This window comes from Pleurodeles waltl, chromosome 1_2, assembly GCF_031143425.1.
Source record: "Pleurodeles waltl isolate 20211129_DDA chromosome 1_2, aPleWal1.hap1.20221129, whole genome shotgun sequence".
Taxonomy (NCBI): Eukaryota; Metazoa; Chordata; class Amphibia; order Caudata; family Salamandridae; genus Pleurodeles; species Pleurodeles waltl.
In genome coordinates, this window is record NC_090437.1 from 330,132,232 (window position 1) to 330,148,871 (window position 16,640).

Below are 16,640 nucleotides of genomic sequence, written 5' to 3' on the forward strand. Positions count from 1 at the left end.
CCATGTGGGATTCCGTGTCCCTGGCCACGCAGAGGCTGAACAGCATGGGCCGCACGGGGGCTGGGTGGAGGACACGACAGGGAGCCCCTTCCGTGGCCACGAAAGGGGCGAATAGCGAACTGTGGGGGGCGAGGGGCAGAGTAAAGACCAAGGGACCGAGCCGTAGCCTGGGAATCATTGAATCTCCCCAAGGCCGAGTCCGCTTTGTCTCCGAAGAGACGTGAGCCATAAAAGGGCATGTCCATGAGTGACTGTTGGACATCCCCAGATAAAAACAGAAGTACGCAACCAGGAGTGGCGTCGTAAGGCCACCATCGTAGCATTCGATCTGCCCAGAGAGTCGGACGTGTCCAGCCCACAACAGATTGTGAACTTTGCTGCATCTCTCCCATTGTTCACAGCTTGGGAGACGATAGCACGGGCCTCCTCCGGTATCTGCGGCAGGACCTGCGCAACCGTATCTCACAAAGAGTGCGTATAGCAGCCCAAAAGGCATGCGGTGTTCACAGACTGCAGCGTGAGACTGGAGGAGGAAAACAACTTCTTGCCAAACTGTTCCAGCCTTCTGCATTCCCTATCTGGGGGTGCAGAAGGGAATGCGCCTGAAGAAGAGGAAGCCTGGATAACAAGACTCTTAGGCATGGAGTGTTGGGACAGGAATTTAGGGTCGTTCGGAGCGGGTCGATGGCGGCGTGCAATAGTCCTATTCCCAGGAGCCCACGACCTACTTGTAGTCGAGTGCCAGCCGCCATGAGCTTTAGGGACCGCTCCACCAAAGCCTTCTGATGTATGGCCCGGCACTCGGAGCATGACTTCGGGTCGTGGTCGTGCTCGAGACACCACAGACAAACCCAATGAGGATCCGTCATGACATTGTACGATGACGGTACTCGCATGGCTTGAACCTGGTCTTCAGGGACATCCTCGACGCACCAAATGTTCACAGAAAAACTTTACAAAACGGTCGAATTTGGCTAAAAAATAGACGGGGTAGCTCTTCTCCTGATCAGCGCGAGGGACGGGAAGAAAAGAACTGACGTCACTGCGCGAGGGCGGCGTCTATGTACTACTCCAGACGTCATCACAGCGACCACGACGTCGACCGACGCCACCTACCAACGCTCAAGGGTATTGCTTGAAGAAAAATCTCCAGATCCAGTCTGACGCCTGGGGGAAATTCAGATAGTGGCTGTTGCTGAATGGGATTTTGCTTTGATGACACTCACATTTACACTAACTGTAACACGTTATTTAAGTGATAGACCAGCGAATACATTGAGTAGAGGCAGTACTGTGTGAGACAGCTGGGGTTGGTTGTATTTTTAGAGTGATGCATTAATTTATAGCATGGTTTATGGTCATAAATGAACTAAAACAAACCGGGCAGTTGTACTCATGTGGGTTCCTTTCAGCTGTAACCAGAAAGTGGAAATAAGTCACCTTAAGACTGTGGCCGTGATTACAATCTCAGCGGTCTTCTCTGAAGACCACCGAGGTAGCAGGTGCTAGAAGGCCGAAACACGTCAACAGAAAAGAGTCGAGGAGTATTGGAAATGTATGACTCAAACAGAAGAAATGACCAGATCACATAATTGTGTCGCAATAGTGTAATTGCCAACTGTTGTAGACATTTTATTTTACTACCTCAAAATACAGGACTGTCTTTCCGAATACAAAACGGCAGCCCGGTTTGACTAATTGGGAAGCATAATATCATGAAACATTTACAATGAGTTGTTAGTGACAATTTATGTAGAATTATATATTTTGTTTTGTTCTGTGGTTTTATGTTGCGTAGAGAATGGATGATTTACCAGGTGCATATAAGAATTTTAATATGATTAATATAGAGATTTTAGAATAAAAGGTTGGAGAACGTGCAATTGAAATCAAAGAAAAAAAAATATAATAAATACTGTGTAAAGAAATATGGTTGGTTTCTGGTGAACAATTAAGGTGTCACTGTGTAAGTAAGTGGTGTCTATTTATCCCCACTATGTACTTGATATGTTGATGATTTTATATCCAGTCTAATATAGTGGGGTTATAAGGACTGGCCCTTTTGGTTCTGTTGTATGCTAGAATACCTTACAACAGTCGTAAAAATGTTCCAATGTACTGGTTTACTCCCCACAAACGTTCTCTCTTTAAAACTAGAAGAGAAACATGTCCTGGTTCACAGAGGCCACCTGTGCGTGTTTCAGCTCTCAGTGACAATAAATCATGTGGTAGAAAGGACACCTCTCGTGTTCCTGCTGACTGTATTGCCTGTGGCTGGCCCTACCACAAGGCTACCTGAGCGGCCACACAGGGAGGTGGGCTTGCTTGTGTGCAGAAATGCGGCAGTGTCCCTGGACAAAGAAAGTGACCCTGGATGTGATCCTACTTTTCGCTCTTTTTAAAAATCCCACCAGCAACTGAAATGGAGGTATGTGCTGCCTTTGTACAGGGAACATAGCCTGGGTCCAAGCTATCAGTAGCAGGTACTACAATACTTTCCCTATATTCCAGTCCCCTCAAAGGAGGAGAACTGTTAGCAAGTTCGTCAGATCTAGATGCATACACACATGCATATATTCATTTAGTATGTTTTTTCAAGTTTGGATTCTGGAGAAAACCGTATCTCAAATCACTTGTTTTTTCTTCACACAGATACACTTACATTATGCTTTTGTCGATGGAAATAGAGTTTCCAGGTTTGACGTGGCTCAACCACAATATATGGATTCCAGTGTACCCGGTCTCAGTTCTCGCTGAAGGTAACAGAAAGTGATTTGTGTTTAGTTATTCGCAACAAATAGAAAAGTAAGTTACTAACGTGGCTATAATCCTAAGTGTATGACTAGCCATACACAGAATTGTGTCAGTTTAGTGGTATGTTATTTTGCAGCAAAAATGCAAGGATTTTCAGAGGCTCGGATAAAATAACAAGCATTTTCAATGCAACGGTCTCGCATTTGTTCGAGTTAGAGCTATTAGAGTTGCAAAGCAAAAATTAAACGCAGCGCGATCGCGCTATGTAAAGTAAACAGATCAAGTAGTCCGGACTCCAGGCAGATAACATCGAGCCTCGTATGTTTTTGGTACTTTACCGGTGCTGTGTAGGGGGGCTAAACACCGGAAAAGGTATGAGGTATGCATGCCTTTCACAAATGAAAGCAAGCGGATTTTAAAAGGCAAGCCCACCAACCAATGTAAGTGACTGACATGGCATGGGCGTGGTTTAACGCCCAAAGAGAGATTGCAGAATGGATGGAGCACCTTGTGCTCGCCCATAAAATGTGTACCTTTTGGAATGCTTCATATACATAAAAGGTATTTTTTCGCCCTTAAACACTAATTTCAAGCCAACACAAGGAGGTGTCAAGAGCTGGTCTTCTGTGCCAGCTTGCAGAGTCTTTCTTCAAAGGTAAGGCTGTTCATTTCCAGAGGCCGGAGCGGACTCCAGATTGAAACAGGACACCCAGAACTGCTCCAGAAAATAACCCAGCTGGCCAGGCAAAGCAACGGAAAACGAGCAAAGAAATAATGTCTGGAACTGAAGAGACCCAGAGTCCAGTGTGCAAGCAGTGATTCTGGGACAATTGCAATGCAACTGTACCAGACAATAAAACTCCTTTTATGGGGCAAAACAGAAAGTGGCCTATCCAGTTAAAGAAAAAAGGTTTGGTCATCTTGGATTGGGAAGAAGGAAAAAGAAAACGGAACCTAATAATAATAATTTTAAAAAATCATGAGTGAATAAAAATATATATATGTTTTGAGATCTGTATAAATGTGCATACCGTCTTAAATACAAAGATTTCCCAGCATGTGGCGTATAGCAGAAGCCGGGATGCAGGAGGTAGCCCCAACATCCCTTGTGCAACTGGAAAACCTAACGTGTAGGGAAAAAAGAAAGATGGTGCTGGGTGAGAGCGCTATCACGTCTTTGTCAAAAGGAAAATGTCCTGCAGTTTGGAGCAGCTCCAAGAACAAGACAGCACCGGACGCATGCAGTACGCAGGTAACGAGTAACTCACATTTTATTTCCTGCCGTGTTTACCATCCGTTCAGCACCAAGATGACTGTGAGCAATTGAATACGAAGGGCAAGGTCTTGGTTGTCTTGAAATGCAGATGGATGGCTCTCTGCAAATTTTCGAAAACAATGCAGCCTTTCCCAAATCTATTCAGGCTGTTCGTCCAATCCTGTCTTTTTTCCTCATATATATTTGGGTGCCCCTGTATACAAAAGGGCTGATGACTAAAGAGGCACATGGGCAGACAGTGAGGGATCATAGGGCTTGCAAAGCACAATGCCACCTCTTACTTAGATACTGTTGTTAAAAATATACTTCAGCAATTGTACTCTTTCATGAGTCACCCACAAATATTTTGATTACATGCTTTCTCACACACACATCTTTATTAATGCCAAAAACTGGTTGTATGTTTTGAAATTTTGCTTTTACACAAAATCTGTTTGGCCTTTTACGGATCTGGATCGGTATCCATTTGTGCAGTAGTGTAGCAAGAATGCCAGGGGCTCAGTGCAAGTCAGAAAAATTGCCCCTTTAACCTCTGATGGGGGTAGTAAAATTCAAATTTGTCAGGGTACAATTGGCCTCTTAAAGGTCTGGGCCCTGGTGTCACTGCACCTGCTGCATCAGTGAAGTTCACTGCACCCTTTCACCTCCCCAGTAGGTGCCTTCCGGTGCCCTTCAGGGGGTCCCTGTTGAGCTCAAGGCTAATGAATATCAGTGCGATCTGGGAGGCGCCCCATGACATTCTGCAGGGGGGCCATAATTTTGCCTTACGCCACTGCCATTACTTTACCTTTTACAGTATACAATACAAAGGTGCTAGGTGACAAGCTACGTCTACCTGACTGGTGGCAATCGGACTATTCCTCTTCACAGGGGCTGGATATAACCATAGAGGCGAGTGACCGACTGCTCCTCCCATCCGCTAACCAAACTGAACGCCAATAATGACTTCGGAGGGCAGATGTTACACCTCTCGTTTACACATGGAGCTGTCCTTCACTCTTCTGTGGCAAAATATACGAATTATAATGCCGATAATGAGCTAAAATAAAATGTGCACCCACGAAACGTAATGGTCAGTCTGTCTTCACCCAGGCTCAACCTGTTAGAACCTCAATTTTAGGGTCTCGTTATTCCCAGACACTGAGGCATTGGCTGTCTCAGAAAGTAAAACTTTTCAACTTTTGCTGAAGACACAGAAGGGAAACATGCAGATGCAGCATGAAAGAAGCAGGGCCGATTACACAATTATCCAACTGGGTTCGATCACAGCACAAAAGCGGGGTTTGTGTTGACCAACCCATGCACATCCTCCAGTGACTTCACATGCAACCACAAAATGTGCAAGTACACTTACGTGAGTAAAACATATTTGCCTGCTGTCTTTTCTGGAAAACAAGTACAGAAAAGATACACAAAGGCAGCGGAACGCTCCACCCACACCTCAGAAAACAAGTACTCTTATTTAAGCCAGATTTGATCCTTCAGCATGTCTGAGCCCAACTACATATACTGTATAATTGTTCATCAGGCCCTCGGAAGTTTACCCAGGCACCAGATACACAAACTGTCGCACATAGCTGCACAGTGCACAGAGGGGGTAGATATTAGAATAAGAACCCGCTCTACACAAGCAAACAATGCGATGGACTTGGAGGTGCGCATGGTGATTTTCCAGCAGTCACTCTGGCATAGCATGTTATATTATAGCATACATGCCAGCATTTTAGAAGAAAAAAGAGGGAACTGTTATAAAAATCGTCTGGAGAATGTATTCCCTCCATTGGCTTCTATTGAAAGGAAAGAGGCAATTTCAGGCAGGAGACACCCAAAATGAAGCCATTTTTGGCTTGCAAAAACGAATCTCCCACCTGAATCGGGTCTATTGACGTGTTTTATAGACAAGAAGGGCGTAATAAAGGGGCTTTAGGAGTGAAAAGGGAGAAGAACACAGATTGGTGGGAGTACTAGGTGAGAGAAAACACAACATTTTGTAAAATAACCAACATTTTTGAAGACTTTCAAAACAGAGAATGAGATTGTTTGCATTTTTGTCTGTTGGATTTCGCAAGGAATTTTAACATACACACAGACACCTCACCACACCCGACTGAGAGCACCTGTACCCAACTATTTACCAGAAAATACATTTTTTGGGGGAGTAGGGGTAACACCCCATACACCCCCCCCCCCCAACATACACACATGGCAAAAAGCTTTGCCCCTGGTGAAGACTGATTATTTCAGGAAGAGCTACGAAATTATGTTAGGCAAACGTAAAGATCTCAAGAGCAGTGCTCAGGGCGGATCTGATCAGTCGGAGCACTTTCAGATTCTACATAGGGTCAATTATGTCTATTCAAAAACCCAAAACAGGCAGCATCTGAAAAAACAAGGCTAGTGCAGGGAAGAATGGGCCATCTCCCACTTCTGGACCCCAGTGTATTACATGTAAACTGCTATTGACTTTCTTATCCAAAATGCATATTTTTGTTCTTCTGAAGTAGTGCCGGCTTTAGCACTGGTAGTGCCCGATGCGACAGCGCTTCTGCCCTAAAGCCAGCCCTGTTCTGAAGTGACACATGCAGAGTACATATCTTGTGTCACATTTGGTAACTGTGTTAAGCTTAGCCTTTGTTTTACTAGGCCTCTGTTTGCCAATGTTTAGTTTAGACAAAGACAATGGCCCTCATTACGACTTTGGCGGTCATGGTACCGCCACGCCAGTGGCGTAGAGAGCCACATTACGACCCTGGCAGTGATCCCAATGTAACACAGCCAGTACCCATCCAGTGCAGTCCGATCGCCGCTGACGGCGGTTGCCATCTCCAGGCCAGCTCCAAGACGCCATCGGTAAGTACACCCACGTAGCACACAATGGAGGGAAAGGGAGAGTCACATATGCACATGAAACGCACACACCCGACATGGACTGCAACGCACACACACGCAATACAACACCCATACAATACACACACATTCACAGACACACACAGCCCACACACACGCACAACCAAAACACACACACCACACCCAACACACACGTCACACACACAGACACCCAGGTGAAAATCATCACAACGGAACCTCACATACAGCCACCCACAGCAATCCACACTCAGTAGGCCACAAAAGTAACGCAGGCACCCTAACGGTGTATAAGACAGGGCCAGCAAGCATAACAAAATGTCAACACAACCTGAATGGAATAGGAAACATACAACAAAACCAATTCAGAATGGTCAGACATCCATGCAAAGGGAACATATGCACATCATGGACACACAACACACTCATACCTCCACAAATACATCAAGGTACTCAACCACACAAATACCACAACCGAGCATACACAATCATAGCAATCCATAATCACTACAGTACTTACACTGCCCAAGTTATGGATCCAGCCAATTCAGCCATACAGAAACAATGTATAGACATGCAAAGTAAACAGCACCCTCATGCATTTGTTCATGAACCATGAACTGAGAAAGGCTCGACAGATGTCTGAAAGTGTCACCAACATGGCCTGTTAGGTAGTTGTATTTAGATTCTGACATAAAAAACATATATATATATACAAAATTGGGCCATAGGCCAGCCCAAATGGAATTCAATGTCAAGTAGTAGGCCTAGGAAATTGGCCCAACCTGACCCCTGGCAGTCTCATGGTCTCCACAGGGCAGGGTCATCAGTGGGGCAGGCAGGTACCTCAGGAGTCAGTGGGTGGGGGTGGTGGCATGGCTCAAGGTTTGGGAGGGGGGTCCTGGGGCTTTGGTTTGTGGGAGGGTGGGGGTTTAACTTTCGATTTGGTCAGATGGGTAGGGGTTTTTGATTTAGCTTTAGGCACAGATGTTTTTTTTGGTACTGGTGGAGGCTTTTTGGCGGAGGGAGGGGCATGGGAAACAGAAGGGGGGTCTTGGGAGGACTTGGAGATGGAGGGACTTGGTGTGGGGAGGGAACCATGATGGCGAGGGGCAACAAAGGGTGGAACAGGATCAGGGAACAGATCAAGGCAGGCATGGAAAAGCTTCTTAGGAACAGGGGTGATGGGCTTGGATGCAGGTCTGGGAGTGGAAGTAGAGGGAGTGCTTGCAGGACGTGTTGGTGTGCTGGACATGGATGTAAGTGTATGCATAGTGTGCATGTGTGAGCTGGAGGAATGTTGAGTGTCTGAGTGGGAGCGGGTGTCTGCAAGTAAGGTGGGTGTGCTGCATGTGGTCATGATGGTGGTTGTGGTGAGTGTGGATGTGGCGCATGGGGTGCATGTCTGAGTGTCTGCTGTTGTGGTGACTGTGGACAAAACAAAAGTGGTGGCAGGATCTGGGAGTGAGGATGCAGTGCTGGTAGGTGTGAGTGGTGATGGGACTGTAAGGCAGGAGGTGATGTAGGAGACAGGAGAGGCAGTGGCTGTTGTGCCTGCTTGTGAGTGGTGAGTGTGTGAATGCTTGTGGTGTGACCTGTGGTGCCTGAGTCTGTCTTTGTGTGACTTGTTTGTTGCTTTAGGTGAGTGCTTGCCTGAATGTGTGGGTTGGATGGCTGAGGGGAGAGAGCTCTGGGATTGGGCACAGGTAGCTGGAGGGAGGACGGAAGAAGTAGGGACACTAGCTGCCGTCAATGAAGAAGCCAGAGCCTGAAACGATCTCTGTAGGCCAGCCAAGCCACCGTGAATGCCTTCCAGATAGGCATTGCTCTGCTGCATCTGGGATGCCAGGCCCTGGATGGCATTCACAATGGTTGACTCCCCCACAGAGATGCACTTCAGGAAGTCAATAGCCTCTGCATTGAGAATAACAGGGCTGACTGGGGCAGAGGTGCCTGCAGCAAAGGGTGGGGAGCTACGGGAGTGAGGTTCTGATAGAGGGGGTGGTGGACAAGGATGTTGCTGGGCTGGTCCCAGAAGGTTCCGCCACCGCCACAGAGCTTCCATCGGAGGAGGAATCAGAGACACATGTTGCAGTTCCTGTCTACCCTGTGGTGCTCCCCTTGCCGTCCAACCCACTGGTCCCCTCAGCGTCGGTGGACACTGCCTCCTGGGTCCTGTGGGCTGCAGCTTCCTCACTCACCGGTGCCCCTACTCCTTTGCCTGCTGATGCTAATGAACACAAGAAAAGAAGAGGACAAAGAGGGAGGGTGGGAGAGAAAGGAAGGGAGTATAGGGTCAATATCTACACATCTAGCATGTTAACACAGTTTTAGCCATTGGCATAGCAATCTCAGGTATGCAACACCTATTACATATCCACATTCTACAACACTCCCATAAGTAAGTAAGTAAGCACAACCATCATCCTTCTACAGCACAATTCTGGATCTGCTGGGCACTGGCATGTCGCTATAAATCCTGTTACCACATATTTTAAGGGAATCCCTAAGTAACAACATTGAAATATCATGCCAACCTGAGCATGCCCTTACAGAGACAACAAATCTGGTAAAAACTGTACATGAGTCACTTACGTCCAGTCCAATCCTAGATTGTACAACCTAACACATGCCTGGCACCCTTAGGTACAGACACTTACCTATCTTAAATACCTACATACCTTGTACATGAAATCCTAGCTACATACCCTAGCATATACACGCTAGGCACCTACCATTGTAAATCTCACTTATCCTGTCTATTCAGAGTGAAATAGCACAAGATATTCACTCTGTGACTCACCCCCTTGTGGCTGCTATGTTGCCTCCAAGTGCCCATCCCATTCCGGGTAGGCCAGCGCCAATATGTGGGCCATTAGGGGGGTCAGGGTCCAACGGGCACTCCCCTTCCTCGTTTGGGAGGGTACCCCCAACTGGGCCTCTGCGATCTTCCGGGCTTAGCACTTTATGTCCTTTCACCACTTCCTGCAGTGGGTGCTCCGCTGGCTACGACCACCAGGGTCCGCACTTCCTTGGTGATGAATTTCCACAACGCTTTCTTGTGATGGGTGCTGCTGACGTGGAGACGAGACACAAAAAGACGGGCACAGTCATGTAGAGTCATCAAACATAAATATGATAGGGCTACAAACAGTATGTATCACACATTCATCCACGACATTACACTTATTCTCTTTTTTCCAGCATGCATGTCCGATGCATCAACCTCCACAGGGTATGCAGCATACACATACTATCATCCACACACAACCATGTCACTAGTAATAGACTAATGTGCAACCTACCTTCTGCTTTGGAGCCCTAAACAGCTTTGTATACAGGGGTAGGACCCCATCCAAAAGTTTCTGCAGTTCTTCCATTGTAAAGGCAGAGGCCCTGTCCCCTGTGACATGTGCCATCGTGGCTTCCAGGAACAGGAAACAGCAGCACACGTAGTGGAAGTCGTGTTGGCTGGAGTGTCAGGAGTCAAGTGAGATAGGCTGTAGAAAATGGCAGTCACGGCTGTGGCAGTGTGCACCATCACCGCCGGCAGTCATCATCATTGGCCCCAGTTTCCTATAAACATCAATGTTAACCAATGAGGAGTTGCACGGCTGTTACAACCGCCTACCATGACGATATACGCCGGTGGAATGAGCTCACTGTAATCATTCCTCTGCATGTAGGACAGGCAGCAGCCATTTTACGCATATAATGTACACTGTACAGTATTTCTTGTGCGTCACAGCTCGTACAGGCAATGTACATGCCGAGCAGAAACAGTTGGGAAAAATGTAAAGCATGTCTTGTCATTTGTACCGTCAGAGCTATAAGGAATATTGACATATTAACAACCTATGATTCTGTAGTAGGAAAAGGGATGACCTTACATTACTGACACCAGACGCCACAAAAATATGGTGTATTGGCTCCAGAGCATTTCAGTGAGTTGTTATATTGTAGGAACTGTCTCTCTTCCAAATAAATTCAGGTCTGAGTATGGAACTTGGTTGCAGGTGTGATACATATTGCAGAAATATTGTCACAATAGGGGATAACAGAAGTGTAATCGTAGTCACACTTGTGTTGTGTGCTATATCTAGATACCGACCACTGTGGAGGCTGAGAAATGCACCTGTGTACCAGCCCCTGGTTGACCTTGCTATCATGGAAGAAAGACACATCATAGTCACCTATCGTCTCAACCGTGCAACAATCAGGGAACTGTGTACCCAGTTGGAGTCAGATCTGCTGCCAGCCATGCGCCAACCTACAGCCATTCCTCAAACTCTGCAGGTGCTTTCAGTCCTCCACTTTTGGGCCATTGGCTCCTTCCAGGGGACAGTCGGATTGGCTGCAGGTATGTCTCAACCTCTGTTTAGTATTGTGTTGTGGAATGTCTTGTCTGTCGTATTGAAACATGTTCAAAGCTACATTAAATTTCCCCATACTGGAGATTTTGCAAATGTGAAGGCTGAATTCTATGCAAGGGGACATATCCCTCATGTGAAGGGGTCATAGAAGGTACCTCTATAGCATTGGTCTCACCCAGGGACAACAAGCAAGTGTACCGAAATAGAAATAGCTTTCATTCAATTAATGTGCAGATGGTCTGTTTAGCGGACCAATACATCTCCCAGGTAACTTCAAAGTTTCCTGGGTCTGTACATGATTCCCACATCCTCAGGAACAGCAGTGTCCCACATATGATGGTGCATCTACAGAGTTAGAGAGGCCACATTATTGGTGAGTAAGATGAGTATGTGTATAGTAACTGTGACTCAGCAATCCTACTCTTTCCACCTGACCATAGCAGGACTGTAATGGATGTTACCACTATCCACAGGTGATTTAGGGTATCCAATTCTGTCCTGGCTACAGACGGGTTAGGAATCCAAGGACCGGTGAGAAGATTTGGGACAATGAGGCTCATGGGAGGACGAGAAGGGTCATTGAGGACATTCAGTCTTCTGAAAGTGAGGTTCCCGTATCTCCACCTCTCTGGAGGTTCCCTGCTCTACTCACCTCAGAAGGTGTGCCAGATTGTCATGGTCTGCTGCATACTGCACAATTTGGCACTAAGGAGGAATGTGCCATTGGTGGAAGAGGAGGGAGTAGTGGACGTACCAGTAGCAGAAGAGGGAGCAATGGACAGTGACGAAGATGGGGACGAGGTTGATGTTGTCACAAGGACTCAGCTCATCCAGCAGTACGTCCAGTGACATTCTGGTAGGTTCATCTTTCAATATGCCAGTTTTCAGGAAGACCTACAGTATGGGCGATGTTTGAAATCTATCTGTGATGTGAGCAGTGTTATGTCTCCGGTACATCAGTAGAGTATACCTGATAAGTAGGTATGACTGCCCTGCAGTACTACTGCCATTGCTGTTGTCATTCTGTATGTTTTGGTTTCAATATTTATCCAAACCCCTTATGTTCTCAATTATATATGAATTTTGTTGGTACGGACAATGTGATGTACCTTCTTCACAGCTGTCCTCACACATCACCTCAGTGGACATTTTCTCCAAATCTGGTTTCTCTGTTTTGTAAATTTATCAGTTGCAGGTAGCATACCGATAATTGAGCTAGACAGTACTTCTGTCATGTGCCATGTGTCCAAGACAGAAATCGTGTGATAAGTTCAGGTATGTTCTACATTGCTTCTATGTGTAGTTACAATTAGATATATTATAGACACTTTCCATTGCAGGTGAATAAAGTATTGCATTGCTATTGTGATCTCTCATTATAGAGTTTTTCTTTACACTTTTTACAGCAGACCAGTGCCTGGATGCTGAGTTCCCTTCCCTCTCTGCTACCTGTGGCCCCAGAGATGTGTGGACATTGACAGTGAGCATCTGACACTGACCTGTATGGACAAAGGCTTACCATTTTTTACTTTACTCGCAAAACTTTGATTAGTACACCACATTATTGTTTGTTCATTGTCACTTATTAAACACACAAAACCAGTGGTTGTGTTCATATCTGTTTACTGTGATTACAAACGGATGGGTTGGTGCAAGAGAGTGGGGTAATGGTGTTTGGAATCATTACTGTGTTGGGTCAAGCAGGAGATATCCAGGAGTGATGATAACATAGAGCTATGGCAGTTGTAAGTCTGCAAGGTGTCCCAGTGGCACACAAGGGAGACAGTTCAGGGGAGGCTCATTTCCAGGCAGTGGGTTTGGTCTTGGCTTTAGTCCCTGCAGGATGTCTGTGTCTGCGGCCACGTTTGCGTGGGGGTTCCTCAGCTACAGGGGGAGGGTCACTAGTGGCATGTGAGTGTTCAGGCAGGGCCACATCCCACTAACTGCAGCAGATGTAGAGGACTGATAAGGACTCCGACTAGTGGAAGGGGCCTGGTGGCGGGTGGAGGACTCACGCAGGACGGATGTCAACTCGTGCATCAACCCTTTCATGAAGGCCATGGTGGCATTATATTCCTGCCACTGCTGCATGGCCTCCTGGTAGTACTCCCTCTGCAGCCTTTGTTGTTCACCCAACATGGTGATTATCTGTTCCATCTTGTCCTGGGATTGATTATCTGTTCCATCTTGTCCTGGGATTGATTATCTGTCCCATCTTGTCCTGGGATTGGTTGAATGCTCCCAGGACTCGTGATATGGCCTCCTAGGCAAGGGGTTCCCTGTGTTTCCCCACCCTTTGGTCCCGGCAAAATGTGCTCACTTACAACAGGACTTTCGTTATCTTGAGTAGTGGGTGCTGACTCAGGCCCCTGTACAGTTGGGCACACTATAGATTGTCATGGCCTGGAGGCACTGGTTTGGGGGCGCTGGGCGACTGGTGTTGAGCCTGCTGCAGTTGTGGAGAACTCAGTCGTGGCCTGGGTGAGGTTACTGGAGGTGGACTGGCCAGAGGTGCCCGATGGGCCAGGGAGGTCATCCAGTTCCAGATATCCTGAGAAGCTGTCATCACTGGAGTCTTCTTCTGGTGGAAGACTGGCTCTTCATGGAACCTGCTGACAGGTGACATTTTCAGTGGTACCTGTAAATAAAAGTGATTGTTATTCACATCTACCTAATCTGTTTGACATAGGCTAAGTGAGTGCTATTTGGCATGCTTCAGTATGCAGGGCTACCTATGGCAGGGTGTGTGTCCCTTGTTAGGTTGATAAAGTGTGATGCATTGTGGGATTCGTAGTGCTTCATGCTGAACATGCATTGGGTGCATTTGTGAGTGCAGACATTTGGATTGGTGTTAATGGGGCTGGGGATGCATGTGAAAGAGTTATACTTCATACAAGAGTTTTAGGTAACTTACCAGTCTCCAGTCCTCCGGGGATTCCACTGAGACCCTCAGGATGCAGGACTGCCAAGACCTTATCCGCCCATGATGTCAGCTCCAGGGTAGGAGCCCACCACCAGTCTTCATGAGAGCAATGTGGTGCCTGGATGCCATGGAGTGGACCTTCCTCCTCAGGTCGTTCCACCTCTTCCGTATGTTGTCCCTTGTGCGTGTAAGGCTTCCCACTGCATTCACCTTGTCGAGGATCCTCCGCCACAACTCCATCTTCTTGGCAACGGATGTCTGCTAGATCTGTGCACTGAAGAGCTGTGGCTCTACCCTGATTATTCCGTTCACCATTGTACGCAACTCGTCATCTGTGAAACGGGGCACATTTGTGGGGACATGGTGATGAGTGTGTTTGTGTCCAAAAATGTTATGTGAAGTGTAATGTGTCAGGGGTGTACAGGTGGCTGTGTTGTATGTGCAGTGCGTTCTCCTAAGTGGCCGTGAAATGTGATGTAATAGTTTGTCGTAGCAAAGGGTTGTGGGTTGTGTGTGTTTTATGGTGGTGTCTGTGGGGGTGTGGTGTGGTGTATGTATGCGATTCAAGTGTGGGGTATTCGAATTGGCCAATGTGGTGTGCTGTTGTTGTGGAGGTACCTTTTTGACCCCAGCGGTCCGCACCACCAATGGTTTACAGCCGCACTGTGACCGATGTTCTGGTTTGAGGGTCGTAGTATGATGAGCGGTCTGTTTTTGTCATGGCAGTGTGAGTTGTGGAACTGCCTCTCTCCTGCCATCCTTCAGCCTGGCGGTGTCAAATTTGTGGCTGTTTTCTGATGATTTGTTTTTTGTGAGTCATAAATAGGTGGGAGGATTACCACCGCCACAGCGGGCTTCGGAAATGACCGCCAAAGTCGTAATGAGGTCCAATATGTCTCCCCTTTTGGAACCATTGTCTTTAGCTGTGCTGCACAGCATCTCTAAAAACCTTTCGCAAAGAGGAAACAAAAGAAAAAGGTGCTATGGAACAGCTGCAGCAACTGTCATTTTGTTGCAAAGTGCACCACAGATGCATGGATGCACAGGCCTACTAAATGCACGCAGGGTGGGAGGGAAGGGAGTCTATTTTATTACGGATCCAAGTTGGATTGGTAAATAAAAAAAGCTTTGTTACTGACTTATTTAAAGTGGGTGGAGGTAAGCATTAGGGAGTTTGAGGGTGGAAGTGCACGTGTGCCTTCAGTACACTCTATAGATCTAAAGCTAGACTTATATATATATATTTTTTCCAAATTTGAGAAGTACATGCCAGTTGACACCTTAACCTATGTGTGTTGTGTTTGAAAACAAGTCTGTTTCAACATGTTGTTCCAAGTGCTTCTGCAGTCCGCTACTTGTAAGAAACAAAGATACATCATTTTTAAATGAATAAAGAAAAAATCAAGTAAATGCCCCAGCAGTCAGTGATTGAGATGTTCCACCTCTCTGAAAACACATGATCGGAGTCTTATGTTTGGAAAGTTTGAGTGTAGATAGGACAGTTATGTTGTTATAAAATAACACTGGCTTATATCATGACCCTTTCGGAGATTCTGTTCATCAGATTTAAATATATTTTTATGGTATTTGTTGATATTAGACTCTGTATATAAGAAAATATTAACGCTGCAAAAGTGAGATGCATAACACAACCCTTCACCTGTATGTTGCACACAGGTATGATAAACTGCCTCAGATTTAATGTTTTCAGTAAGTAACATTTGGGATTTCTGACCTCTTGTTTATTTTAACAGCATTGCTGTTTATTGTGCTATATGCTTATAAAGGAAATGTAATTCCAGTTACTCATTAAGTCTCCTTTAGATAGTAGTGCTGCCACCCTTCCTGCAAGATGGAGAGCTGGTTTGGCTGAAGTGAGGATATATGTGGCATGCAGGATTGAGCCTGAAGGAAGGGTAGGGTGTAACCCCTTTCTATGATTTGAAGGACTCAAAGGACCCAAGTAATAGCCTTATAGCTTAGTAGAAATAAAGACATCCAACCACTAACTCTCTCATCCCTCAGGCTCTGCCTGGGTTAGGAGAAGCAAACTAGACCTGCTTTCCTGGTGATGTGGGGGGAGCCAGGAAAAGAGGAGGCTTTCTGAAGGGATCCACAGACCTTGCCTGTAGGTCTGCTCCTGTACAGTTTGACCACTGGATTTTGGAGCCGGTGTGCCTGGTGGTGAGAGTGCTGGCACTGATAAATGCCCTTGAGAATCCCCAAAAGAGATGAAAGTGTTAATAGTCCCTGGTAGGATGAAAGTCCTGAAGACCCAAGGAACAAGCTGTGGCCTTGATCTCTGTAAAGCATTCCAAAGCAAAAATCAGCTTTGTCTCCGAACAGGTGTGCTCTGTCGAAGGGAAGATCCATTAAGTTGGCCTGCACATCAGAGTTGAAGCAGGTGACACCTCAGAGAGACAGTGGTACCCATGGCGGGTACCACAGG

At 46.5% G+C, this 16,640-nt stretch overlaps 1 protein-coding gene across 1 annotated transcript in view; it reads left to right on the forward strand.

The window, feature by feature from the left end:
- Window positions 1-16,640, forward strand: part of HACD4 (3-hydroxyacyl-CoA dehydratase 4) — a 268,024-nt gene that overhangs the window by 235,747 nt on the left and 15,637 nt on the right. Inside the window, exon 5 of the mRNA XM_069239081.1 lies at window positions 2,653-2,759. Within this exon, the coding sequence (XP_069095182.1) occupies window positions 2,653-2,759 (107 nt within the window). The remainder of the gene's footprint in view (window positions 1-2,652; window positions 2,760-16,640) is intronic.